Source organism: Fundulus heteroclitus, chromosome 8 (assembly GCF_011125445.2).
Source record: "Fundulus heteroclitus isolate FHET01 chromosome 8, MU-UCD_Fhet_4.1, whole genome shotgun sequence".
Lineage (NCBI taxonomy): Eukaryota > Metazoa > Chordata > Actinopteri > Cyprinodontiformes > Fundulidae > Fundulus > Fundulus heteroclitus.
Window position 1 is genome coordinate 4,024,093 of NC_046368.1, and position 27,767 is coordinate 4,051,859.

Below are 27,767 nucleotides of genomic sequence, written 5' to 3' on the forward strand. Positions count from 1 at the left end.
CGAGGCGAGGCGTTTACAGTCGTGCTCTGGGGTTTGTGAAATACCGACGTCAGTCTTTAGATTTCGGCGCCGTTGGTTTCTCTGCGGCTCGGCTGTACATGTGCAGGAGCAGAGCGCCACTTCACGGACGCCGTGGATGACGGAGCGCCTCTTTGCAGACGACGGCGTTCTCTCTTTGGACCCTCTGCTCGTTTTCGTCTGCTCCTAAAAAAAAAACACGAGACCTCTTGAGGTCCCTGAAAGCACCGTCTGGGTTGTTTTAGGCCCTTTATTTAATAAAAAAAAAAAAGACTAAATACTAATGTTTAATTGTTGATGTGCAGAAAACTGCCCAAAAAGACTGAATCCATCTTTCCTCCAATACGTTGTGGTTCAGAAGGTCCGACCTGAGGGCCAATCAGTGTCTGTATCTGCCCTTTACGTCACAGTGATGTCACGGTGACGTCACAGTGATGTCACAGTGATGTCACAGCGGTGGACCGGACGGGTTGGCCGGCGCTCGGGTTCGCAGAGAACGGCGGCGAGCTCGGCGGCCAGCCGTGCAGGCTCTCCGTTAGTCGCGCCAGCTGCTCCTCGCGCTGCCTGATGAGGTCATCAAGGCGCCGCTGGCGAATCAGGAGCGAGGGTTTGGCGCCGACAAAGTGGCGGTAGTCTCGGAGTTGCGTCTCGGTGAGGTAGCCGGACAGAATGGCGTTGACCACGCGCTGCCGCCGGTCCAGGTTGTCCTTCAGCTCCCGGGCGTCTTCGGTTTGACGGAGGAGCAGAGAGCGTTTGTGACGAAGGGCGTCCTGAGGAAGAGGAGGGGCGAGAGAATACGTGTGAGTGGCTGAGAAGAGCTGAGCTAACGGGTTCAGGGGACAAAATATCTTCAAAGCTTTTCTTTACACTTTGCCAGTTTTCAGAGGAAACTTTTATTCAACTTTACGGGTAAAAAGATTTCAAAACGCAAGAAAAGAGCCAGAGTTGTGTGAAGAGAAATCATGAGAATGAGAATACAAAGCAAAATAAATCCACTAATCTCTGAGTTTATATTAATGTCATTTACATATTTTTTTCTGTCAGCGTTTTTATCTGTGGATGTATTTGTATCTGTGTTGTAATATAATATAATATAATATTATTTTTTTAATCACTGTTAACAGAAGCCGTTCACATTTAGAGGTGTTAAGTGGGCTCCCTCTAGTGGTACAAAGACGTAATGACAACAACACATCCAGGGCTACCTCAGTGGTTCTGCCAGTAGAGATCCATACTTATAATCTCACAAATTCTTCTTTGTTTTTTTATTTTACTCGCCATATTTATGTAACCAACATTGTAAATGAACAACTAAACCTATTTTTATTCATCTTATAAAGATTTTCAGAGCATAAATTGATGAAGTTCCCTTTGATCATCTTTGCAGATCTTCACTTTATGGCTTCATTCTAAAGTCAGAAGTCTGATCTTTTTAAAATTTACGCACTTTAATTGCTTTAAAAGATTATGTTGTATTTCATCCAGAAATTTTTTTTTATCATAATGTTCTGAGTAGGTCCTTTCAGTGTAAAACCAGTTGAAAAGAAAAGTTTCTACATGTCTCTCTAACTGTTTAAATCTAATTAAAGCTCCGTATTTATAATAAAAGTTCATTATATTGTTCTGTGAAGTCTGTTTGTGTTTTTGAGCGGCTCCTTCAGATATTCTGAAACCAAACTACGGCTTTGGCTCGGACTGCTCTGGTTAAACCTGGTTCTAATTTAACCCGGGATATTCAGAGCGCCAACTGAGCGCACTGTTGACATTACCGACCGCAGGACTGTGCAAACAGTTCTGGACCTTTAGAGCCTCGTCCATCCTGCAGAACGAGTCGTAAAAAGCAGCAGGCGGTCCTGCAGGAGTCTGCCATCATCATATTCCAGCAGTGGGACACGGCGCTGAGGAGATTTAAATTTGTTTCTGCACTTTACGTAGCGTCCTTCGCTGATTTAGCACCTGTAACTGCAGGCTTAATGGATAAGAAGGCTGGTGATTTATGGAAAGCTCATTTATCATACAATAGTCTTTAAAGCATCTTATAGGTTAAAAAAAACATTGCAGATATCTTAAGATAAAAAATGACTTTTTTCTTTCGTGTTTATTCAAATACTAATTATCCATAAGTAAATTCTTCATATAAAAATTATAAGACACCATAACTCTTAGAGGCCTATTATCCCACAAATATTATTTAGCTGTTTGTTTTAATACATTTTTTGAGCAAAAACCTATTCCAGATAATCTGTATATTATTTATATATTATTACATTTATTTGTTTATTTTTCCGACACACTGAGTTTCTCTTGTTATACATGTTATATTATTAATGGATACCTATATAATCACTCCTAAAAACTTACTTAGATATCCAGATACACATAAATACGCATGAATGTGAAAAGTGACATAATTTATTCTAGAAGTAAACAATGTTTTAGAGATTCCTAATAAACCTGAATGTCGGCAGTACCTGTACTATCCAGGCTTTTTAATTATTTTTAGAGGTTTCAGAGTGAAACATATTCATCACTAAAACATATTTTAGTGGAGATGCATTGACTTCCAATCAGCGCTTTTTGAAAAGCTTTGACTTTTACTCAGGGGCCGTAATAAAAGAAGCATAATTCGAAATATTGCCTCTAGCGGTTAGTGGTTTGTGGGTCTCTGTAAAGCAGTTTTATTTTGTTTTAAAGAATGATTTCAAGTTGTCTTCAGCATCTTTTATTAGCGGTTAGCACGGCTAGCATTCCTTTGTGTCACCAACCTTCTGGAAACTGAGAGCTACTTTAAGGCGGGCTAGCAGTCCTGACTTTTGAACTAGACAACTCAGCGCCCACTAATAAACATAATTGCAATCCTCTTTCGTTTTTTTTGTTGTTTTTTTAGATGTCATTTCTAAATCTATATAAATGCAAGTGTGATTACAAAAGTAGAGAAACAGACTAAAACAACATTTTAGATGCAGCTCACTGGAGGGTTGTGCTAGTTTTAGAACGGGCTTGAGGGCCCCATATGTGGTCCTTGGGGGCTACCTGGTGCCCACGGGCCCCATGTTGGTGTAGACCCTTACGTTAGCTCTGAGATTACAGAGAGGCTCTCGATGTAAAGAAAAAAAAAAAAAACAGGAATATTCAATAATTAGCAAACTGAGAGCTTTAAAAGTGTAACGTCTCTCTCTCTCTCGCCGTGTCGCAGCCCGAATGACCCGCAGACTTACTTATTGTTAAAAGTACCTTTTCCTTTTAAACAGCCTCTTACGTCTCTGTGCTTCCTTCTGACTTAACCCCCCCCCCCATGACACTATAAATAACTAACCCTGAGTCTTCATCACACAGTAACAACTTCCACACTGAAGAGTGAGTTTGTAAGTGTGACCAGAACATAAGGTGCGTTCACTGAATAGTAAAATATTGAATGTTTTTATTTTTTTTTAGCTCTGGAGTGTGATGTGATTATATGCAGCGACGGCCTGCCGTATCTCTCACCCTCTCCTCAGCAGCATCCTCCGTCATCAGCTCGTCCCTCTCTAGAGAAAGCAAGGACTTGTCCACCCTGGACAGGCGGCTGCATAGAGACAGCAGCAGGTTCACGATCCTCTCCAGATCTCCTGCAGACAACAACGAGCCGATCAGCTGAGAGTCAGGACCCCCCCCCCCCCCCCCCCCCCCCAGGTGACCAGGTTGTAACGGCAGGCTTCCTACCAATGAAAATGCTGTACTTCTCCTTCTCGTTGGTCTTCAGCTGTTCCTGGATCAGCGCCTCGATGCTGGCGCCTAGAGCCTGGTGACGCCGCTGCTCTTCGCCCAGAGCCTTCTTCTCTCGCTGCAGCGCCGCCACGCTACTCTGCAGGGCCTCACAGAGCGCCCCCTGGTGGAGACGAGCACAAACATCAACACAGATGTGACTAATAACTCTACTTCTTGGTTTCACTACAGTGATGTGAAAACTAAGCGCACCCCGTGGTTCTGCGGGTTTTAAACCCCCTTCAGCAGCCGTACCATCAGGGTCTGAAATTAAGACTCGCCACACGCCGAATGCGAGCTAGCTGCCACATGGCGAATAAATGTTTGTACCAAATAAAATGTGTTTTCCAGTCATTCTCTGGGTGGATGCTTCTTTATGTTCCTCTGCTGTCAGATTCTATGACATCAAACTTGCACATGTGACGCGAGAACTACAGCAGCTACGTTTGCTAACAGCTAGCGTTTAGCTCAGGCTAATTATGCAGCGGCATTATGCGGACATATTTAGCAGGAGTCAGTCAGAATTAATATTTTGGCTGGTAAAAAAATAATCTGGGCCGGTTGATTCTTACATCTACCGGCTAATCAGGAAGTTAATACCACTCGGGACTAAAAGCTCCTTCATTTGACTCTAGAACATTTTGGCTTACAGAGGAGCTCATGGTCGACTATAAGCTGCGAAACAAGCCCACAGCATCAGTCCTCCACCACCATGTTTGACCGCTGGCATCAGGAGGAAACCACAGGCGTCACTTTTGACTGATGATCTCCAGACTGCTCCACTCAGTAAAAACATGGAGAGTTATATTTAATTTACTACTTTCTCCAGATCTGAGGGCAGCTGGGAGCGATGAAGGTTAACAACTGAACATGTCTCTTTAGATCAAGGCTGTTATAGCTAATTACTTTTGTATATCTTCATTTAAATGTCTTCCTATTCTACCTTTGTGTGAGCCTTTAGTTTATTTCATTTCTTTGAAATCTTGACTTATACATCCTCATGTAAAGTCAAATTTCCCATAACTATTGTTTTCATCAACTTAACATACGTGTATGAGTAAATTAATTTATTATTTTTTGCGTTCCCTTTGTAATACATTTTTTGTCCTGTGCCGGATTATGTCTCCAGCGCTCCACACTTCCGATAAAGTCACATTTCCATCTCTCCATAATGGAGAAAGGCGCAGCGGCACATCCTGGACATTTAATGTCAGCGTTTCCCAATCACAATCAGCTTTGTTTTCCAAAATCAGGGAGTTTTGTTGCAGTGAAGGATTTTATTTAAGCGAGATGTTTACCTTCCTGATATTTATGTCGCTCTCCTCGCCATCGACATCGGTCTCCTTCCTTTGCTCCGGATCACAGATATCATCCTGAATCCTTGGGGATGAAAACGATGAAATCAATAATCCAGAAAATAATCAGAATTAATGCATGAAACACGTCTAGATTTCAGAAAGAGCCAGAAAGACTGACAGAAAACATGATTTCTTGATTTAAATTAACAGCTGGTTATTTTCTGGTGAATAACATTTATTTGCTGACAATTTCTTACACAATAATTAAGGGAGGAAAACCTCCTGAAATATTTAGTTCCTTTTTTTAACCGAGGCCATAAACACTAGGACAGTCTGATAAATTTGTTAAATACATTTCAAATATGTGATAATTCAGAGAAAGTTGGTTTTTTTAAATAGCCATAAAAATCTCTTAAATATAAAACTTAATGAGAACATGTCAACATTAAAACTATAATTACCTTTGATTAAGATTAAAAATAAAACCTGAACTCACATATTTAATTAGTACAGGTTGAATTATTTCACATTAGCGTCGAGAAACAATTCAAACTGTCAACAAATATTCTCTAACATCTGATTGGTTTACCCGCTGATCATGTTAAGTGTGGACCAATCACGTTGTCTATAGCAGTGTTAGACCCGCCCACTGTTAGCAGGTAATCCTGATGGATCAAATAAACTCATTTTGAGGTCCTGGGTTCAAATCCCAGCCTTGGGTCTCTCTGCATGGAGTCTGCATGTTCTCCCTGTGCATGTGTGGGTTCTCTCCGGGTACTCCGGCTTCCCCCCACAGTCCAGAACCACGATGTTAGGTTAGTTGGTATTCTGCATGTGTCTTAGATGTGAGCGTGTACCTGGTCGTGTGTCTCTGTGTCGCCCTGTGATGGACTGCAGACCCGTCCAGGGACCCCACCTGACCCCTAGCAGTCACTGGGGGCCAGGCGGGGTCCCTGGACCCTGCACAAATAAGTGGATAAAGAAGATGGATGGGTGGACAGATATATTTACATGGATAAATTACTGTTTGCCCCCCTTTTGTAAATGTTTTAGATCATCAAATTAATTTCAATATTAGACAGAAAATAGAAGCCAGCACAGTTTTGGTGAAGATTCTCAGCCATCCAGGTCATGATCAATTAATCAATCAATCAATCAATCAATCAATCAATCAATCAATCAAAAAAAAGGTTAAAATATAAAACCATTGGACTTCTATTCTGAAGCTGAACAGCAGAATAGAAGTCCAGTTGTTTTATTTTTAACCTTTTGCTGGATAGAAGTCACCACTGAATGTAGTTTGCATGAAGCCGTTTGTTATCATGAACGGGAAGATATATATATCCGAATCGATCCGAATCAGACATACTTTAATAATCCCAGAGGGAAATTGCTATTTCAGTACCATCACCATTGAGGGAGACGGTTCACTGAGGCCGTGCAGCCAAGGACAATACTGTCCACAAGGCGCTGCCCTTAATATATATATATATATATATATATATATATATATATATATATATATATATATATATATGTGTGCGTGTGTGTGTGTATGTGTGTATAAAACTAGTGGTTGAGTTTCAGTTAGCAGTTATTGTAGCCACTTGGCTGCTTCTGTCGCTGCCATTGGTGGAACAAGCAGCTATTGGGGTTAGTGGGTTTTACTTTTCCCCACAGGACTGTGTCGGTTTGAATTCCCCTGTGATTATAAACACCTACAGGTAAGCAATGCATTTTTGTGTTTACTCGTGTTATCTTTGTCTAATTTTTTTAATCACCTTGATCTGAAACATTTATGTGTGACGTACAAAACATAAGAAATGTACCCCTGTGATGTATTTGATGAACACACGTTTTAATGAATTAGCGTATGTTCAATTATTTCTTTGTTTAATTAATTATTTCCATACATTCATTTGTTTATGCAATGTTTTCTCAGTTGGACGTAAAAGCGGATCAGACTTTGCGCAGTTACACCAGCCGGCCACTAGGTGTCAGTGTTGACCAGCTCCCGCCTGGTTTTGACTGTTAAGGAGTAGAAACGTCATCAGGCTCTGCTGTGGGGGGTTTATCGCCAGATTAGCTCTGATTTCTGGTCATTTCCGGCTCAAACTGTGTCGTCGTGCATGAAGACATTTCAGGAAACACGAGCGACGTCAGACGGTCGATATCCGGCTGCTGGGAAACGGTGATCAGGTTCTTCTGGTCTCTCCTGTCTTTCCTGGCGATGCCAAGGAAGACACGCTGTGACCTCCAGGTAACCTCCTCGCCAGGTAACAGGTGATGAGGCAGCAGGGCGTGGCGACAGTAACACACCCCCTTAAACTACAGATTACAGGATTGACTCTAAAAACCCTGAAAAGCAGATTAATGCACATTTGACCACTAATTTGGAAATCTGAGGCTGGGCCCTCTGATAGCTTTATTTAGAAAGTCCAGGTTGAAACCACAGTTTGAAATATTTACATGAACTTTACAGCATAATATTAGCTTTATTATAAAATTCTGGGTTTAAAACTCTTTTTCATTTCTTTACACTATATTTCAAAGCATATGCGGTAACTTTATTTTGAAAGTTCACGTTAAAACCACAGTTTTAAAGGTTTCAACTCTTATTTTGAAGGATATATGTTAACTTTAGTTTATACAGTCCAAATTAGACCTCCTGTTCAAAATAATAACACTTTTAGTTTGAAGCGTTATAATAGCTTTATTTTGATATTTTAATATCAGATTAAAACCTTTTTTATACATTTAAGCTAATTTATTATAAGGACATACGACAAGTTTATTTTCAAAGCCCACGTTAAAACATCATTAAATATTTAGACCAGGGCAGTCAAACTCATTTATTTATATTGGGCCACTTTGGCATCATGAAGTCATTAAAAGCTGGTTGCACCTGTATAGATGATACTTTTGATTTCATAATTTTATTCCAGTTTACATTCAAAAGTAAAAATTAGCCACTTTATACAATTTAAAAGGATATATGCCTCTACTTTATGACATGATATGCCTTTTTTGGCTCTTGAGGGCTGTATAAATTGCCTTGACGGGCCGGATTCAGCCCGCGGACCTTGACTTTGACACGTGATTTAGACTCTAAGTTTGCAGAGTAATATTAGCTTCTAAAAAAATCCCTGATTAAAATCTTTTTTACATGTTAAAGCTCATTTATTATAACAAGACACGTTAACTTGGAGAGTTCAGGTAAAAACCTTTTATTATGAAAGTATCAGTTACCTTTATTTTGAAAGTCCAAGATAAAACTATTATAAATTGTTCATCTCTTATTATGAAGAATAAATTTAAATATCCGATCCTTAAAAACCATAGAATACATCTATGTGTCCTGTTTAGAGGTAGATGCATCGCTGTACCAACAGACCTGGGATAATTATTAAATATTGTTTCTCATCACTTTTATTGTAATCACAAAAACTACCACTATTATTGTGATAAAAGTCCAAATCTGCCAACTCTAACACCCTTTTATTGTCTATAGGGAAGAATGTTGCAGTTTTTAGCTAAATGTAAATTAAATTGACATTTTTTTAAAGTTTTTCTTTAATTACTCACTTATTAATCATGCTAAAGATGATAATTTTATTAAGAAGTAATTACATTTTTCAGCTTTTATGGACACTAATGACCCCCACAGGGAGGACGGCTGTGGCTGTTCTTCCAGGAGCAAACCGAAGACAAAACATGAAGAACGTAAATGTCCCAAAACACCTGAATTCAAGCCGTATTTAAAATATTACGTTAACGAATTTCTGCTCGGACACAAATCCGAAGCAACCAGGAGCCAGAGGCCTACAGACACTGTTCAGAAAACGGCGGGTTATTGTGTGAGTATTAGGAGGTAAAACTATTACTGAAAGCGTGCAAACATCAGGTCTAAGTTACCTTTGACCCGGAAGTGAACTGCCTCTGTGTTCCAGCTGCGCTTCACCAGTCAGGCTGCTGTTTGAAAAGATCTCCTCCATCAGCCTCATGGTGCATTCACCCCCATAGATGTCCAGCAGGGGCGCTAGAGAGGGATCTTCCAACGCCTAAAACAGCAGAATAAAAAAAAAAAACAGTTAAACACAAAAGAGGGAGGCCAAAAGAGGGAGATCTGAGAAATATAAGCAGATTTTATAAGAAAGTGTGAAGATAAGGAGCTTGTCACTGCATTAGAACAGAATAACAACAGTGATAATTATTTAGATAGTGTTCAGTCTCAATCCAAATCTAAACTTGGCTTAGAAGCACATTTAAAAACGAAAAATAACCCAAGATTACAGCTGTGGGCGACCCGGTCGGAGGCTTCAAGCAGAATTATATCTCTTTTATTTTTAGAAATTGTTCAAACCCTCCCGTAAAGCCTTCAGGTGGGCAGCATGAGGGGCCGACAGAGCTGAACCCTCTGCTAACAGTGGAAAGAAATGTGATCTTTTTTAAAGCTGAGCCAAACATGAGCGTGTTAAGGGAATTGAACCAGAGACTCAGCCGTGGAGGATACCTCAGGTAACGAGTGAAGAGTCCACACAGACCAACCTCTAGATGGCTGAAAATGGGACACAGTCCAGGTGTCCTGGTTGATGTTTAATGTCTTCATCATTTAACCTCTGGATCGGCCTCCAATCATCCATTTTATCAACATGTTGTCCCTAATTTTAACAGTGGTTGCTTTTATTTTTTTCTTCCTGTGTCTCTGCTCTGTCTTCTCTAACATAGAAAGTACTCCTGGGTCAATGTGAGCTTCTGTGCTTTCTGTGTCTCTGCTCTGTCTTCTCTAAGCCCCAGTGGGTGGAGGCAGATGAGCGTTCACACTGAGCCTGGTTCTGGTTCTGCTGGAGGTTCTCCTCCCTGTTAAAGGGGAGTTTTCCTCTCCACTGTCGCTTCATGCATGCTCAGTATGAGGGATTGCTGCAAAGCCATCAACAATGCAGACGACTGTCCACTGTGGCTCTACGCTCTTTCAGGAGGAGTGAATGCTGCTTGGAGAGACTTGATGCAACCTGCTGGGTTTCCTTAGAGAGGAAACTTTCTCACCAACCTGGAGGATCTGATGGAGTCTGACTTTGGAAAGAGCCTTGAGATGATATGATGTTAATTGGAGCTACAGAAATAAACGTTAATTTATTTTTTTACATCTCTGCAGGCGGCACAAACAAAACATATTTCCCTTTTTTTTTTGTAAAACATCCTTTGTGGCGATTCAGGCCGCAGAAGTAAGGCTGGAAAATAGGGCTAAAGGGGGTGGAGCTTGGTTCCTGGGTCTGCGTTGTGATTGGCTGGGAGGATTAATGACGTAATATTAACCTATATGATAGAATGTAAAAGGAAGGAAAACTTTTATTCTGTTGAACTTTTTATTTACGCTTTTTTTCTATCATCGATTATATATTGTTACTGAATTATCGTCCAGCTCTACTGCACATTTATCCTGAATTTAGTGTCATGCTAACGTTTAGCCAGCTGCCGTCTACCTGGCGGGCTCAGAGCTCGTTGTGAATTGTCGCTACATAAATAAAATGTAATTGTTTTTGTCTTGTTGACGAGTTTCTCTGTGTGAAAGGTGCGTGGAGTCGAACTACGAACCAGCTGGCGAGCCAGAGCATCCGCTTTCACTTCCTCGGCCGTCTGTTCCCTCTTGGGCAGCCGCTGGTACTCGAAGATCTGGGCGTCTTCGGTGGAGCCGGTCGGCTGTGACCTCACGGGGGCAGAAGACTCAACCGAGGACTGGATTTCTGAGTTAGAGCTGTGAACGGTAGAGAAACACGAGACAGTCAGGAATTTATATGTTTTAGTGACGAGTCCAGATGCAGGAACGTTTAGGAACAGACCTCTGTAACGAGGGAGGTTCAGCTTCCAGCTCAGGTGGAGGCGGCGGAGGAAGAGGTAAGTCCTCCATGATGCTCGTCTCCTGAATAGGGGGAGGAGGAGGAGGAGGAGGAGGATTGTGGAGGAAGACCTCGTTAAATTCCTCCTGGAGGTTTTCTGTTGACGTCTGCAGCTGCTGCTGCTCTAAGGAGCCTGATAGGCTGGATTCAGAGATTCTCAGGGAGGACAGGCGTGGATGGACGGCCTGATGGGAGGAGGCGGAGCTCCCACTGGTCTTCCTGTACGGTGCAGACGTGACTGGAGGAGAAACTGGCTCTGTGTTTTCTGCAGAACGCCCTCCCGTCATCTCCAAACTGAAGGTTCTGCCTCTGAATGCGTTCTTCGCCGGTTCGTCCAAAACGGTGGCGTCGCTCAGACTGTGTCTCGTCTGTCTGTCTCCACCAGCGGCGTTCGTCCTGCCGTCTCCGTCACGGGTCTGTGGGATCTCTGGAAAAGTGATGGCGTCCAGGTTGGCCTGGCTGAGCCGCTCGCTGGCTGTCCACTCGGCGGCGGCGGCGGCGGCAGCGTGCTGATTGGCTGCAGGAGAGAAGGGGCAGGGAAGGCCGACCGAGGCGGCCAGGGTGGAGGTGCTGTAGGCTCGCAGACGTTCTGCGTTCCTCTGTCGCTCCCTACGAGTGACGGGGGTGTGAGAGATGTCTAGGACCAGAGGAGAGACAGTTATTGAGACAATAGGAGAATGCATAAATTAGACCATGAAAGTATCACCAATAGTTTGACACTATAAAGATACAAAAAAGACAAAAATAATATATGCATTAAATGAAAAGGGTGAAGTTAATCAAGTCGGCTCTAAACCCCATATGAGTAATTTAATGGATGGATGGATGGATGGATGGATGGATGGATGGATGGATGAATGATGGATGATGGATGGATGGATGGATGGATGGATGGATGGATGGATAAGTGATGGATGGATTGGATGGATGGATGGATTGATGGATGAATGATGGATGGATGGATAAGTGATGGATGGATTGGATGGATGGATGGATGGATGGATGGATGGATGGATGGATGGATGGATGGATGGATGGATGGATGGATGGATGGGTGGAGGGATGATGGAAGGATGGATGGATGGATGGATGGATGGATGGGTGGAGGGATGATGGATGGATGATGGATGGGTGGAGGGATGATGGATGGATGATGGATGGATGGATAAGTGATGGATGGATGGATGGATGGATGGATGGATGGATGGATGGATGGATGGATGGATGGATTGATGGATGGATGGGTGGAGGGATGATGAATGGATGGATGGATGGATGGTGAATGGATGCATGGATGGATGCATGGATGGATGGATGGATGGATGGATGGATGGATGGATAAATGGATGGATGGTCCTGCCATCATGGAGATGATGACCTTGTTTGGACCTGAAAGGTCTCTGATCTCCTCATTTGCCTCATTTCTTTGTTCCTAAGTTCACCTGAATACCAATGTCTCTCTCTCTCTCTCTGTCTCTCTGTCTCTCTCTCTCTCTCTCTCTCTCTCTCTCTCTCTCTTTCTCTCTCTCTCTCTCTCTCTCACCTTGGGAAGAGCCTGCAGACTGGCGTCTGCGTTCGTCGTACTGGGAGGACTGAGGAGAAGTGAGGGCCTCTGATGCATGGATGTCTGCAGGTCTGAGAGACACACGGACAGTAACAACACAAACATTTTAATATTAAAATTATTTCATCTTTAAATATCAGATCAGGCGTAAAAATAATCATTATATGTGCCATTAAAGGTAAACAGCTATGTTCCTTAGTGATGGTATTTCTATCCTCTCTCCACTTGGATAACATCAAACTTGTCTTTAAATAGAACAAATGTCTCCATTTTCTCTGTGGTTCCTCAAAGCTGCCTGGAGTTCTTAGACTTAGATAACTTTATTGTCATTTCATATGTACAGAGTGCGTACAGAAGGAAATTTCGTTGCATACAGCTTACGACAGTTTAATGGGATTGCAGGTGGATAAGGCAGCATTATAATATAAAGTGCAGCAGTGATCAGAATGTAACATTACAGGAGAATCAAAAACAGTGTGCAGAAATAGTATACAGAAGAATGTGCAGCCATTGTTTATGTGCAAAAAATAATTGTGCAAAAGGCCTTGAGGAGGCCTAACAGCATGTAGCATAATGATGCTATGTGCTAAGCTAACAGTACGACATTAAAAGGAGTTGAACTATGTGGAGGATAATAAAAATATTAACACAACATACCTGTATTTTTTTGTGTGTGTTTGGTTCTTTCTATTCTTGTTTTACCTGATTTTCTAAACAACACGTTGGTCTCTGTTAGCTGAGAAGGACAAACTATACAACCAGAGAACAGAAGGGAGACCAGTACTCATCCAGGTGGAACACCTCGACTCCCTATAGACCATGAACCTCTTTGGAGAGATGTCCACAAATCTGCTTATTACAAACAACTAATTCAGAATTACGGTTCTGTATGTACTCCATACCGGATACTTACAAACATCTGTAACATGTAGCTACGCCGCTACCTGGCGGAACCAGGTAGTATTAAGACTTTATCTAGATTTATCCTATTTTTTGCTCTGAAATATCCGTGTCGTACTGTTAGCTTAGCACATAGCATCGTTATGCTACATGCTGTTAGCTTAGCATTATTCAGCTGGTTGTGGACGCAGCTGTGTAATTTATGTCAGTTTTTAGTCTTCGATTGTGTGAAATAAGTTTCTAAATAAATGCGACATATATGTTTTTTTTCCTCTTTATGACGCATTTTTTGACTGATGCCACTTATATTCCAGAGCGACTTATAGTCCGAATAATACGGTACTATGACTGTGCTGAAGGTAAGTTGTAGGTACCCTGTTAGTATTCTACCTGTATGTAACCTTTAAGAACACACTGAGCATCCATAGCTAACGCTTGGGTAAGTACTTGATAGACAAGTTGTCCGTACTCTGCAGGTGACCCAAAAGTATCCTATTAGAACCCAGTAAGAACCCTTCAAGTATCCTGTGCGTACTCCACTAAGTACACTTTAGGTAAGCTGTAACTACTCCACAGGTTAGTAGTGAGTTGATACCTGAGGTACATAAGAGAGCAACAATGTTCCTAAAGTGTTTCCGTAATACAGAAATGAGTAGAACAGGTTATATAGCTGAAAAAATAAACTTATTACTGGTTATTAAAAGAGTAAACTGGTTGGAACATTTATTGTAAATAAGTAGTGTAAAAACTGCAGCTACGAAACTACAAATTCCAAGACGTGTTCACAAGCTGATGGCAGTGTTGTAGTCAAGTCACTATGCCTCGAGTCCGAGTCCAGGTTCGAGTCTCCAGTGTTCAAGTCCAAGTCATTAAAAAAAATCAGAGTCGAGTCCGAGTCGAGTCCTTATTGATCAAGTCGAGTCCAAGTTCCGCACTAAAGTAAGCATAGCCTACATGTTTTTAAACTAAAAAAATCCACACTCCACCACATTGCACTAATAATTTAGATATTAAAATCATACACCAAATAAAATTCTAATGGCATATTAAAATTATAGCCTAATGATATATAAAAAAAATCAAGTCTTTTTCTCAATTTCCGAGTCAGAATGATCTGAATGTAGGAGTCTGAGTCCAAGTTTTGACTGATATTGTATTTTGTTATCTTGTGTTGTTTTTTTTTTTATTGTTCCTGCCTCAGGACGACAGATGTAAATTAGCATCTATGCTATAATCTGGCTCATTTACAATCTGTACAAGAGTATATGATTGTTCATTAATGTGCATTGTCCTGATTAAATAAATAAATAATAATAATAATAAAGTTCAAGTCATCAGTGCTCAAGTCCAAGTCAAGTCATGAGTCTCTACATTTAGCTAATGATTCGGACTCGAGTCCTACAACACTGATGTATTCAGTGACTTGACCAAACTGCTGTTTAATAAAGCATAAGAAGAGACAGTGTTCGACCTGTTGGGTGTTACGGGGTTAGTGCTGGTGTGCCGTACCTGTCTGCAGCCAGAGCACAGCGTCCAGATTCAGAGAAGGTGACACCGAACATCTTGACGTCACCTGAAAGTAAGTTCTGAGACACACAATGTTCTGTCAGTCCAACGCACTGAAGGTCCTCGTGGTTTTTCTTAAACTCCTGGATAGAGTTCATGGTTACCTGGTTGAGTTTCTCCGCGGTTGGGGACGAGCGAGAGCGAATGTGTTGAGGTGAACATCGGCTTTCCAAGCGCTCCAGGAGGTCCTCAGCAGAGGCCGACCTCCCAGACCTGCGAACCGACCCGGCCCGATGCAAAGCCTCGTCGAGCTTCTTGGAGAGTCCGGGTTTGTGTTGCGGCTCGGCCGTCTGGCGGTCTGGGCCGCCGGGCGAGTCTTTGTTCATAGGCTGACTGTGTCTGTCGGGTCCTGCTTCGGGGTTCAGATCTCGGCCGACTTGGGTGAGGAGATCAAGACTTGAGCTAGAAGAAGAACTGAGGGAACACAGACCATGAGAAGACAGTCCATGCGAGAAAAGATCCATCTACGTCGAGGAAGCGTCAGGTTGGGTACCCAAGTATGGGTTGAGCCGGAGGTCGGGGTGTGGTCACCCTGCCGGGGTAGAAAAGGTTGGACTGGAGGCTCCGCAGGTCCGATCCAAGAGAGACGTCGGAGCAGAGGCGGTTCTCTCCAGAGAGGGTGCTCTGATCTGGGCCGACGTCCTGAATGGACAGTAGGCTGGAGGCGGAAGAGAGACTGTAGGTGTCTGCGCAACAGGACGAGAGGAAAGCCCGACGTTAGCAGGTCTCTGAACAACTGGATGGTACGACTGAACTATTTTATTGGGATGTGTTGGTGCAGAGAGTCATCAAAGAGAGTCATCAACGTCGAGGGGAACCAAACCGGACATCGCCGATCTGCACTGACCTGTGTGGTAGCCCTGTTCCGGCTGCAGAAAAGCGCTGCGCGGCCTCGATCCACTCCTCTGCCCTCCATCTTCCCTCCTAACTCCTCGCTTCCTCTCCATATACTCAATCAGGGCGTCTTGGCGAACTTGCCGCAGGTCGGACCTCGACGCGGCGCTCTGAGCGGCACCGACATGTTTTGCTACAAGTTCAAACATCTTGCGACGATCTGCCACGCTAGTTTCTAGAAGACCAGAAAGGATTAGACCAGGGGAGTCAAACTAATTTCTGTATTGTTCCACTTTGACATCATGACGTCAATAAAAGGGCCGGTTAGACGTGTATAGATGATACTTTTGATTTAATTTCAGTTCACTTTGAAGTATAAAAAATGCACAGAAACATAAAAGTAGCACCTTAGGCCCAGTTTATACAGTTTATCTGCAAAAATAAAGTTAATATTGTGGTGAGTTACACTTTAAACTCATCATTCTGCATCACTTCTTCTCTTTCTGGACATTTCTGGGTTGTTTTAATGTGTTGTGGGAAAAACTGACCTCTAGTGGCAGGATGCTGTTACTACACCGTTAAAAAAAATCAATATTCGCTACAGGAGGCTCAGTTTTAGCCCCTGTTTACAATTTAAAATGATATATGCCTCTACTTTAAGACATGATATGCCTTTTTTGGCTCTTGTGGCCCGGATAAATTGCCTTGACGGACCGGATTTGGCCCGCGGGCCTCGAGTTTGACACATATGGACTCAACTAAGATGTCTTTACCTCCGCCACGCCGGAAGAGCGCCGTGGTTTCTGGATCTGAAACTCCAACTTCGTTCATATTCTCGGGCTCCGAGTATGAGCGTTTCTTCTGGTCTGCCGTCAGACGCCTGCGGCCACAGATCCTGGCCAGAGGGGGGGGCCCGACCGGCGGGACGCTGGGGAGGGGCGGCGGGCTCTGACCTCCAAGGTCGGGGCTGACCACATGCCTCTCCTTCGGGGTGTGAGGGGACGTGACTGGAGGCTGCTGAGGGAGGACGACGCCCTGCGGTTTGGGCTTGGTCTTTGGGCCTTTCTTCTCCAGTGAGTTGTACTTAGCGGGGACGGGGAAAGGCTGAGGAGCGCTGGAGGAGACGACAGGCGGAGGACCACCAGGAGGTGCGGAGCTGACCGAGGAGCTGAGGTCTCTCAGTCTGAAGGAGGTGGAGCGGAGGACGCTGGGCTGGGCGTCCTTCACAGAATCCCTGTAAGATCTGTTCAGAGAAGCACCGACGTCAGGACAAGGACATAAAGACGATGGACTCTGGTCTCTGTGGACTCTCTGACCTGGTTGACGGTGTGTCCTGCAGGGCATCCATCGTCTCCTGGAGTTCATGTCGCCCAGCAAAGGTCTTGCTGGAGTCTGATTCCTTTGACGCGTCCAGCTGGAAGCTGCTGCGGCTCCTCTGCAGGGCCGAAAAAGGATCAGCTGGAGTCCTGAAGGACAAACAGGAGTCATTTAGCGGCGCCTTGTGAGAAACACGACTTATTGGACGTATATTTATAGGCACGGAAGAAACCATGTGCACCTCTGATTAGGCTCTACCCATCAGAGCATAAATGGTCTTAAAACGAGGTAAATATAATCTAAAGTCAGCTGTTCAAATGTTCTTAAAAGTAGTGTTTCTGCCCTAGATTTGAGCAGGTAAATAAGATTATCTGCCAATGGAATGAGTATTTTGACCCCTAAAATAAGATAATTAGATATCCTGCACTTGAAATAAGATGATGGAGATGAATTGTTCTGATTTAAAGTGCCAAGAATCTTATTCTATTGGCAGATCATCTTATTTACCTGCTCAAATCAAGGAAAAATACATTAATTTTAAGGACATTTTACTTATTTTTAGTTAGTTTTTGCAGTGTAGAATCAAGAGCCAGAAAAGCCTCCTAGACCAGCAATCTGCAAAAACTCCTGTTTTTATAGAGTCTGACCAGCAGCAGCTAAACGCTTTCTGCCTTAAATTCTGTGGAAGCAGCACCGCTCCTCAAACCCGGTCCGGTTTTTACTTAAATCCACGCAGGTAAACGTTTTTCTTTCTGTCCAGTCCTCCTTACCTGTGTTTCACGAACTCGTTGCTGCCGCCTCTGTAGCTCATCGTCCTGTGTGTTTTGGTCCCCTTCGTGCTCCTCTCCAGCATATTTCTGAGGTCCTCCGCTCCACACGGAGAACTGCGACCTTTGTCAGTCATCTGAAACACAATCAGAAAGTTTAAAGAATAGAATTTAAAATTCTCCTTCTAACGTATAAAGCCCTTAATAATCAAGCTCCATCATATATCAGAGCTCTGATTACCCCGTATGTTCCTAACAGAGCACTTCGCTCTCAGACTGCAGGTCTGCTGGTGGTTCCTATAGTCTCTAAAAGTAGAATGGGAGGCAGATCCTTTAGCTATCAGGCTCCTCTCCTGTGGAACCAACTCCCAGTTTTGGTCCATGAGGCAGACACCCCGTCTACTTTTAAGACTAATCTTAAAACTTTCCTTTGTGACAAAGCTTCTAGTCAGAGTGGCTCATGTTACCCTGAGCTATCTCTATAGTTATGCTGCTATAGGCTTAGGCTGCTGGAGGACATCAGGGTCTATTTCTCTCACTCTGCTGAGTTCTCCTACTGCTCTCCAATCTGCATTGTTTGTTGTTATTTCAGCTTTTAACTTTTTGTTCTCTGTCATTTTTCTCTTCATAGAAGGTACACCTGGTCTGGCGTTCTGTTAGCTGTGACATCATCAGGGGAGGCAGATCATCCTCTATTACCATCTAACATAGAAAGTACTCCTGGGTCAATGTGAGCTTCTGTGCTTTCTGTGTCTCTGCTCTGTCTTCTCTAACATAGAAAGTACTCCTGGGTCAATGTGAGCTTCTGAGCTTTCTGTGTCTCTGCTCTGTCTTCTCTAACATAGAAAGTACTCCTGGGTCAATGTGAGCTTCTGAGCTTTCTGTGTCTCTGCTCTGTCTTCTCTAAGCCCCAGTGGGTGGAGGCAGATGAGCGTTCACACTGAGCCTGGTTCTGGTTCTGCTGGAGGTTCTCCTCCCTGTTAAAGGGGAGTTTTCCTCTCCACTGTCGCTTCATGCATGCTCAGTATGAGGGATTGCTGCAAAGCCATCAACAATGCAGACGACTGTCCACTGTGGCTCTACGCTCTTTCAGGAGGAGTGAATGCTGCTTGGAGAGACTTGATGCAACCTGCTGGGTTTCCTTAGAGAGGAAACTTTCTCACCAACCTGGAGGATCTGATGGAGTCTGACTTTGGAAAGAGTCTTGAGATGATGTGATGTTAATTAGTGCTATAGAAATAAAATTGAATAGAATTATTGCAGTGAATTAAAAGTTTGGAGAGCGGAACATTTTGACAGCTCAGACAGCCGTGCATTAGGAGAGGATCGGTGGATCCGATCTGCTGATGAAGAATAACTGCTGTGTTGGAGGAGATGGTGGGAAGGGTTTGGTATTTACCCCTAGAGCTTTGCTGTAAGAGGCGGTGCTTTGGCTGCGCTGCTTCCCTCCGTCTCTCCGTCGCTCAAAGTGGCTGACTTTTTCCAGGACGGAGAGACTGCGGGCCGGACCGTGGGCGCCGTTGCTGTCGGGGCTGCCGCAGCGCTGGACCTCGGCGAGCGCGATCTCCAGGCGGGTCAGCGGATGCTCGTTGTCCTTGTCCGAGTCTCTGTGGTTCCAGGGCTGGTGCTGAGGAGCTGCTGCGTCGCTGCAGTGACGGCTGGAGGCGGGACCTGCAGAGGGGGGCGCCTGGCCCTGGGCAACCCTGGTAGACCCGGGTGGTTCTGGATGACCGCTGGGCTGGTCTCTTTGCCTGAACCAAGGGAAGTACAGCATTAAAATGAACGATTCGGAGTAAGGAACAACATGAACGCAGCAGCAGGACGACGCAGAACCGTACCGGCTCCTCTCTCTGGGCTCACTCCTCTCCTGTGAGGACAAGGTTCTGAGATCTGGGACCGAGTGGACCGGTGCAATCCTGTATTCATGGTCCTGTTCTTGTGGCGGGCCCTGGCTTAAAAGGGATTCATCGAAGTTCTGACTGTAGGGTCTGGGGTTCTTGTAAGCTCTTTGGGCTCCAGCCGCACCCTCGGATCCGCCTCCAGTAGTTCTTACATGTGGCTTATGGGTTTCGGTGCTGGACTCTGGTTGTTGGTGCCAACTAAAAAGAAATGAAACCAGAAAACATGAATAATTATCCAACCTGGAGGGACCCGCGGTTGTCTCTACCCGGACCAGAAGCCATACGTCACCTGTCCGCCTCAGAGACCCGAGGCCTGGGCTGTGAAGACCCAGGTCCAGAATAGGAGGAGCGGGAATACGGTGAAGAAGCGATGCTCTGATGGCCGTTTTCCGTAGCCGACACCAGAACCTCGTTCCTGCCGGCCTGCTGCCGGCTGCTCTCCTTGGTCAGGGCGACGTAGACTCCAGACGGACCGGGACCGGAGGCGGGGGTGTGCGCGTACAGAGGCTCCGGCTGGGGGACCGGGTACACGCTGGCAGGAAGGATGAGGCGGCTGGGCGGGGAGGTGGCAGCTGCAGAACCTGAGGGGGGTCCGGTAGGGGACGGGGGCTGGGAGAACCCGCCCCCCTGCCGGGGCTTTATGGTGGGGCTGCTCTCTGGACTCTTCTCCACGACGGTGTGCAGCTGACCCTCAGTGCCGTACGATCCTCTGGCTGAAACCGAGAGAAGACACGATTCCTCAAACCATGCAATCTTTTAAAGCCGTGTTCATGCACGGTTCTCCAGGTTTTCTGATGGGCCTCACTCCTGGTGGCTGCTTCATGGGGCCTGGACCCTGTGGCTCAGTCACAAGTTCACTCTCACCAACACCTACAGGTGGATCCAGGTACTACAGACTCACTTCTATCCATAAACCCCTGTTATTATCTTCAGCTGTCACTTTCTACATGTCGTATTAATTAATCCTGTTATTATCTCCAGCTGTCACTTTCTACATGTTGTATTAATTAATCCTGTTATTATCTTCAGCTGTCACTTTCTACATGTCGTATTAATTAATCCTGTTATTATCTTCAGCTGTCACTTTCTACACGTCGTATTAATTAATCCTGTTATTATCTTCAGCTGTCACTTTCTACATGTCGTATTAATTAATCCTGTTATTATCTCCAGCTGTCACTTTCTACATGTCGTATTAATTAATCCTGTTATTACCTTCAGCTGTCACTTTCTACATGCCGTATTAATTAATCCTGTTATTACCTTCAGCTGTCACTTTCTACATGTTGTATTAATTAATCCTGTTATTACCTTCAGCTGTCACTTTCTACATGTCGTATTAATTAATCCTGTTATTATCTTCAGCTGTCACTTTCTACATGTTGTATTAATTAATCCTGTTATTACCTTCAGATGTCACTTTTTACATGTTGTATTAATTAATCCTGTTATTATCTTCAGCTGTCACTTTCTACATGTCGTATTAATTAATCCTGTTATTACCTTCAGCTGTCACTTTCTACATGTCGTATTAATTAATCCTGTTATTATCTTCAGCTGTCACTTTCTACATGTCGTATTAATTAATCCTGTTATTATCTCCAGCTGTCACTTTCTACATGTCGTATTAATTAATCCTGTTATTACCTTCAGCTGTCACTTTCTACATGTCGTATTAATTAATCCTGTTATTATCTCCAGCTGTCACTTTCTACATGTCGTATTAATTAATCCTGTTATTATCTCCAGCTGTCACTTTCTACATGTCGTATTAATTAATCCTGTTATTACCTTCAGCTGTCACTTTCTACATGTCGTATTAATTAATCCTGTTATTATCTTCAGCTGTCACTTTCTACATGTCGTATTAATTAATCCTGTTATTATCTTCAGCTGTCACTTTCTACACGTCGTATTAATTAATCCTGTTATTACCTTCAGCTGTCACTTTCTACATGTCGTATTAATTAATCCTGTTATTATCTCCAGCTGTCACTTTCTACACGTCGTATTAATTAATCCTGTTATTACCTTCAGCTGTCACTTTCTAGATGTCGTATTAATTAATCCTGTTATTATCTCCAGCTGTCACTTTCTACATGTCGTATTAATTAATCCTGTTATTATCTCCAGCTGTCACTTTCTACATGTCGTATTAATTAATCCTGTTATTACCTTCAGCTGTCACTTTCTACATGTCGTATTAATTAATCCTGTTATTACCTTCAGCTGTCACTTTCTACATGTCGTATTAATTAATCCTGTTATTATCTTCAGCTGTCACTTTCTACATGTCGTATTAATTAATCCTGTTATTATCTTCAGCTGTCACTTTCTACATGTCGTATTAATTAATCCTGTTATTATCTCCAGCTGTCACTTTCTACATGTCGTATTAATTAATCCTGTATATTCTTTAGTGATGGTATCAAGGCGTTGGTTGTTCCTGTAATACTTTATCAGCTGGTTCTGCTGTTCTTTATATCTCTCTCTGCAGGTGTAGAAGCAGACTCAGAGGATGTTATATTGCTCTCTCCCTTTCCTCTCTTCTTTCTCTTTCTCCCTTTTAGCATTTTGTCTGTTTCTCTCCTTTTTTCCTCTTCTTCCTGTTTCAGTGTCCATTGAACATGAAATAGTCCCAGAATAAAATCTAATAAAGCTTCTTGCAGATATAAATCAAGCAGAGCCCTATGGATAAAGCGGTAAGGCTCCACTGGTGAAAGTTAAACCTGTTGGGCTTTTTTTTGCATTAAAACAACAATTCTTAATTACTAAACAGCCAGACAGGACATGTTAAAAAAAAGAAAAGCGGTAAACTAGAACAACGTGTTTCTGGCGTTGAACCAGTGCGGTTCTAGTGTCTCTGAGGTTTGGCGGGTTGCTGAGAACCGACGCGCGTTTCCACCAGCTGTGAACCAAGCGTGCGTCATGGACAGCGGGCGCCAGAAAAACGCAGAAACAAAATGTAGTCATGACGTTCCAGTTAGATGGTCGACTACTTAACAAGCGGCCGAATTTGGCGCAGTGAGCCGGTAAACTGTTTCATGCAGCTCCACTATGGGTTGGCTCTTTTTGGCGTCCCTGTGTTCCTTTTAAATGGTGTTTGTCGGCTTCTGAACTGCTCTTTGGAGCAAAAACTGCCATTTATTTACCCATTTATTCAACTGGTTCACCAAGAAGATTTTCCTTCTGGTTTCGAGTTTCGGTTGAAATTGAAACTCTGGACAAGACGCTCTTTGTCTTTGCCGCCATGGGTCCATCGTCTTCAGCTGTGGCTGACCATAATATGCTGCGGTGCCTGAGGTGAACCACAGTTTGCATCCTGGAACCTCTTTGTTGCAGGGAAAACACTCGAAAAGGGAACGGGTTCCAACCGTGTTGGAGGATAAGCGATGTTTGAGACCCTCGGAAAGCCTGGAGAACCGCTGACCCTCAAAGACCACCAGAACTTCTGTCTGGAAGCAAAATATCACGACAGGATGGACCTCTTACCTGTAGCCACTGGACCACTGGAGTGATGACCGGAGCCTTTCTGCAGAGATCTGCACGAAACACATGAGCGTGAATAAAATCCGATCATCTGCTCTTCTGACGTTCTCCGTCTCTGTGTGAGATGTTCGCCAGACGCCACTCACCGTAGCGACCGGCCGTGGTCCAGACTGGACCAGGAGTTGGGCCTCTCGTGGTTCCTGATGGCGGCGTAGCTGTCGCTGCGCCTCGGCGGGGCTGGTGCCCCCTTCAGGCTCTCGTAGGAACTGCGGCTGGCCGCCTGGCCCCATATGGGCCCCACGCTGTGTCTGTTTGCTGCCGGTACGCTGCTGCTGCCGCCGCTGGCGCCGCTGCCGTTTGAACCGCGGTAAAGGACCCCGCCAATGGAACCTGCATTTACAAAAAACACGTCCTAAGTAGTGTTGCAGCAATGCCATTTTTTGGCCCTGATACCGACTGTTTGAAATTGATGTGTGTATATTGCACCATTATCTTTGCACTACAACAGTGTTGTAGGACTCAAGTCCGAGTCATTAGCTAAATGTAGAGACTCGTGACTTGACTTGGACTTGAGCACTGATGACTCGAACTTGGACTCGGACTCCTACATTCAGATCATTCTGACTCGGAAATTGAGAAAAAGACTCAACTTTTTTTTTAAATATCATTAGGCTATAATTTTAATATGTCATTAGAATATTATTTGGTGTATGATTTTAATATCTAAATTATTAGTGCAATGTGGTGGAGTGTGGATTTTTTTTAGTTTAAAAACATCTAGTCTATGCTTACTTTAGTGCGGAACTTGGACTCGACTTGATCAATAAGGACTTGACTCAGATTTTTTTAATGACTTGGATTTAACTCGGACTTGAGCACTGGAGACTCAAACCTGGACTCGGACTCGAGGCATAGTGACTTGACTACAACACTGCACTACAAACATGGTTGAATATTCCTCTGCACACTTTTTTAAAAACTGTTTTTCTCCTGCACCGTTACATTCTTATCACTGCTGCACTTTATATTGTAATTAGTGTTGCAGCAATGACATTTTTTGGCCCTGATACCTGGCTGTGCAGTATTGGCCGATACCGTCTGTTTGAAATTGATGTGTGTATATTGCACCATTATCTTTGCACTACAACAGTGTTGTAGAACTCGAGTCCGAGTCATTAGCTACATTTAGAGACTCATAACTTGACTTGGACTTGAGCACTGATGACTCGAACTTGGACTCGGACTCCTACATTCAGATCATTCTGACTCGGAAATTGAGAAAAAGACTCGACTTTTTTTTTATATCATTAGGCTATAATTTTAATATGTCATTAGAATATTATTTGTTGTATGATTTTAATATCTAAATTATTAGTGCAACGTGGTGGAGTGTGGATTTTTTTTGTTTAAGAACATGTAGGCTATGCTTACTTTAGTGCGGAACTTGGACTTGACTTTATCAATAAGGACTTGACTCAGATTTTTTTTAATGACTTGGACTTGACTCGGACTTGAGCACTGGAGACTCAAACCTGGACTCGGACTCGAGGCATAGTGACTTGACTACAACACTGTACTACAAACATGGTTGAATATTCCTCTGCACACTTTTTTAAAAACTGTTTTTCTCCTGCACTGTTACATTCTTACCACTGCTGCACTTTATATTGTAATTAGTGTTGCAGCGATGCCATTTTTTGGCCCCGATATCTGGCTGTGCAGTATTGGCTGATACCGATACCATCTAATTGAAATTGATGTGTGTGTATATATGAAGAACTGCATACTACTGAGGGTAGTAGAACTTTTTATTGCCTACCTGGAATGGGCGACAATAGTTGAATAAACTTTTGGCTCTCAAAGGCCAAAATAGTGCAACATTTGTGAAATTATAACATGTATAATAGTAGTGCAACAGTAACACAGTAAAATTACATTAATAATTGAATAGTTTTGGCTCTCAAAGACCAAAATAGTGCAACTTTCATGAACTTATATAACATGTATAATACTAGTGGGGAGAGAGAAGGCTGCGTTCAAGTGACATGCAAACATCAGAATGGTATCGGTGCCTATTTGTTGGTACTCATCGGTATCGGTGCAACACTAGTCCTAAGTGAAAGAAAACGGTCCGTTACAGAAAACCTTTGCAGAAACAGAAAGTGTACCTTGGTGATCTCTTCCTGGAGCAGATCTGGCCCCGCCTCTGGAGGAGTTCAGCTCATGCTCCTGAGACAGACCCTGCTGGGCGTCATAGACAGAGCGGACGTATCGAACGTCCGCCTGAAGCATCTCGGCGCTTCCGCCTCCTCTCTGGGGGACGGTCTCCAGGGAATAGGAGCGCTCGGGGCTGAAGGACGCGGCCGAGGCGAGGTATTCTGGAATGCTGGAGCTGGTGGAGAAGGAGGAGTAGGCGGAGTCTCGCTTGCTGTGCAGGTGGTCGATGCTGTTCGACGACCTGCAGCCAGAAAAAAACACCTTTAACGTGAGATCAGCAATGTAGTTTAGTCTAGTACAAAGTATAAAGTCATTAATGGGTTCATTGGCTAAATTTATTTTGGGCATTGGTATTTTTACTGTTATGAAATTAAAAAAAAATCTAATAATATGAGTTCATCTGGGATTTAATTTGATTTATTTTAGCATTTTTAATCTTTTATGTGCCTTTAAAAGTCCTGTAAAGCCTTCTTAATAAGATAAAATGCGGTGAGATTGTGTTGTAAAAGAAACTTTAATATGATTTTGGAAAGAATTATGCTGATTTGACCTTAAATCTAGTTATTATATAGATTTAACCAGCAGTAAACTGGACTGAAATGAAATGAATTGGAATTGATTAAATTGACTGTGTTTGATTTAGTTGGACAGCATTGAGCTGATTAGTTCAAATGGGCTGGATTAATTGAATACATTGAATTAAGTGTTATGTATGTAAATTCATTTTTATGTTAATCTCAGTTAATCAAATTAACTTGAATTTTAAATGTTAAACTGGGTTAGGTTGGGCTACAGCTTACTACTATAGGAATATATAGGATTGAATGAAGATACATGATGGATCTGCTTCTCACTGGTTTAAACCAAACTGGTCGATATGCTGCGCATTAAGGTAAATAATTAAAATTATTTAATTAATTTAATCAACTTAATCATTTAATCATGTAAACTAATTTTAAATGTAGCTGCACTAAAAGTCCTGTAACGCCTTCTAAAATGATAAAATGCGGTGAGATTGTGTGGTAAAAGAAACTTTAATAGGATTTTGGAAAGAATTATGCTGATTTGACCTTAAATCCAGTTATTTTATAGATTTAACCAGCAGTAAACTGGACTGAAATGAAATGAATTGGAATTGATTAAATTGACTGTGTTTGATTTAGTTGGACAGCATTGAGCTGATCAGTTCAAATGGGCTGGATTAATTGAATACATTGAATTAAGTGTTATGTATGTAAATTAATTTTTATGTTAATCTCAGTTAATCAAATTAACTTGAATTTGAAATGTTAAACTGGGTTAGGTTGGGCTACAGCTTACTACTATAGAAATATATAGAATTTAATACATGATGAATCTGCTTCTCACTGGTTTAAACCAAACTGGGCGATATGCTGCGCATTACGGTAAATAATTAAAATTATTTAATTAATTTAATCAATTTAATCATTTAATCAAGTAAACAAATTTTAAATGTAGCTGCACTAATTTATTAATAATTTGAATCATGTTTAAAAATAAATGAACAAAACAAATTTTTAATATATAGAAAGTTTGAAAAACTAAAGATCGTTCTCAATTACTTTGAAATTCATTAATTTCAAAATATTAAACACATTTTAAATAGGTGGTGTTAGTTCTTCGATATATTAAAAACTGGTGATTAATTAACTAATTCGTTAGTTAACTCTTTACATTTTTATTTTAAAACTCAAACTCAGTTTGTTAGATTTGTACATTTTTGAGTTTATTTTCTCACTTGAAAAAAAAAAGTCTGCTGTGGTTTTCTGGGTGAAAGTTTAAACTTACACTGATTGTTGTAAATATACCACAGATGAAAGCAGTCGCTATCGCAGGTATGAAGGAAGTGTTCAGACGTCCTTATCAGACCAAACTTAACTGGTTTTATTGCTAAATTGTTTTATTTGAAAGCTAGTAATTTATTAATGCTTTAGAAAAATCAAAAGCTGCTGTCCACTGTCGTGCAAATCTGCCTTTACTGTATGTTTGCCTCCAGTTATTAATTAAAGAACCGAGTCATGAATCATTAAAGTTCCACAAACTTTGAATCGTCTTGTTACTGAAAAGTGCTTTATAAATACACTTAAAAATAAAAGGTTTTCTCATTTTTAAATAAAAATGTACAACAAAAGGAAGCCAGAAGAGCCACAAATGAAACAATCTTAACCTAAACTAACTAAAATAAAATCCCAGGCATGTCACCAGCTAAGTAAACAGCAGCAAATGGTGACGGC

At 42.6% G+C, this 27,767-nt stretch overlaps 1 protein-coding gene across 1 annotated transcript in view; it reads right to left on the reverse strand.

The window, feature by feature from the left end:
• Window positions 1–280: 280 nt before the first annotated feature.
• The window catches only part of shroom3 (shroom family member 3), an 82,180-nt gene continuing 54,693 nt past the window's right edge, over window positions 281–27,767 (reverse strand). Inside the window, exons 6-26 of the mRNA XM_036140696.1 lie at window positions 25,464–25,753; window positions 23,442–23,685; window positions 23,299–23,348; window positions 20,096–20,519; window positions 19,744–20,004; window positions 19,305–19,656; window positions 17,909–18,042; window positions 17,138–17,287; window positions 16,595–17,064; window positions 15,835–16,056; window positions 15,481–15,673; window positions 15,092–15,401; window positions 14,931–15,007; window positions 12,379–12,592; window positions 10,901–11,628; window positions 10,656–10,815; window positions 8,976–9,121; window positions 5,061–5,142; window positions 3,721–3,886; window positions 3,505–3,626; window positions 281–788 (exon numbers count right to left, since the gene is read on the reverse strand). Of these exons, the coding sequence (XP_035996589.1) occupies window positions 456–788; window positions 3,505–3,626; window positions 3,721–3,886; window positions 5,061–5,142; window positions 8,976–9,121; window positions 10,656–10,815; window positions 10,901–11,628; window positions 12,379–12,592; window positions 14,931–15,007; window positions 15,092–15,401; window positions 15,481–15,673; window positions 15,835–16,056; window positions 16,595–17,064; window positions 17,138–17,287; window positions 17,909–18,042; window positions 19,305–19,656; window positions 19,744–20,004; window positions 20,096–20,519; window positions 23,299–23,348; window positions 23,442–23,685; window positions 25,464–25,753 (5,128 nt within the window). The 3' untranslated portion in view covers window positions 281–455. The remainder of the gene's footprint in view (window positions 789–3,504; window positions 3,627–3,720; window positions 3,887–5,060; window positions 5,143–8,975; window positions 9,122–10,655; window positions 10,816–10,900; window positions 11,629–12,378; window positions 12,593–14,930; window positions 15,008–15,091; window positions 15,402–15,480; window positions 15,674–15,834; window positions 16,057–16,594; window positions 17,065–17,137; window positions 17,288–17,908; window positions 18,043–19,304; window positions 19,657–19,743; window positions 20,005–20,095; window positions 20,520–23,298; window positions 23,349–23,441; window positions 23,686–25,463; window positions 25,754–27,767) is intronic.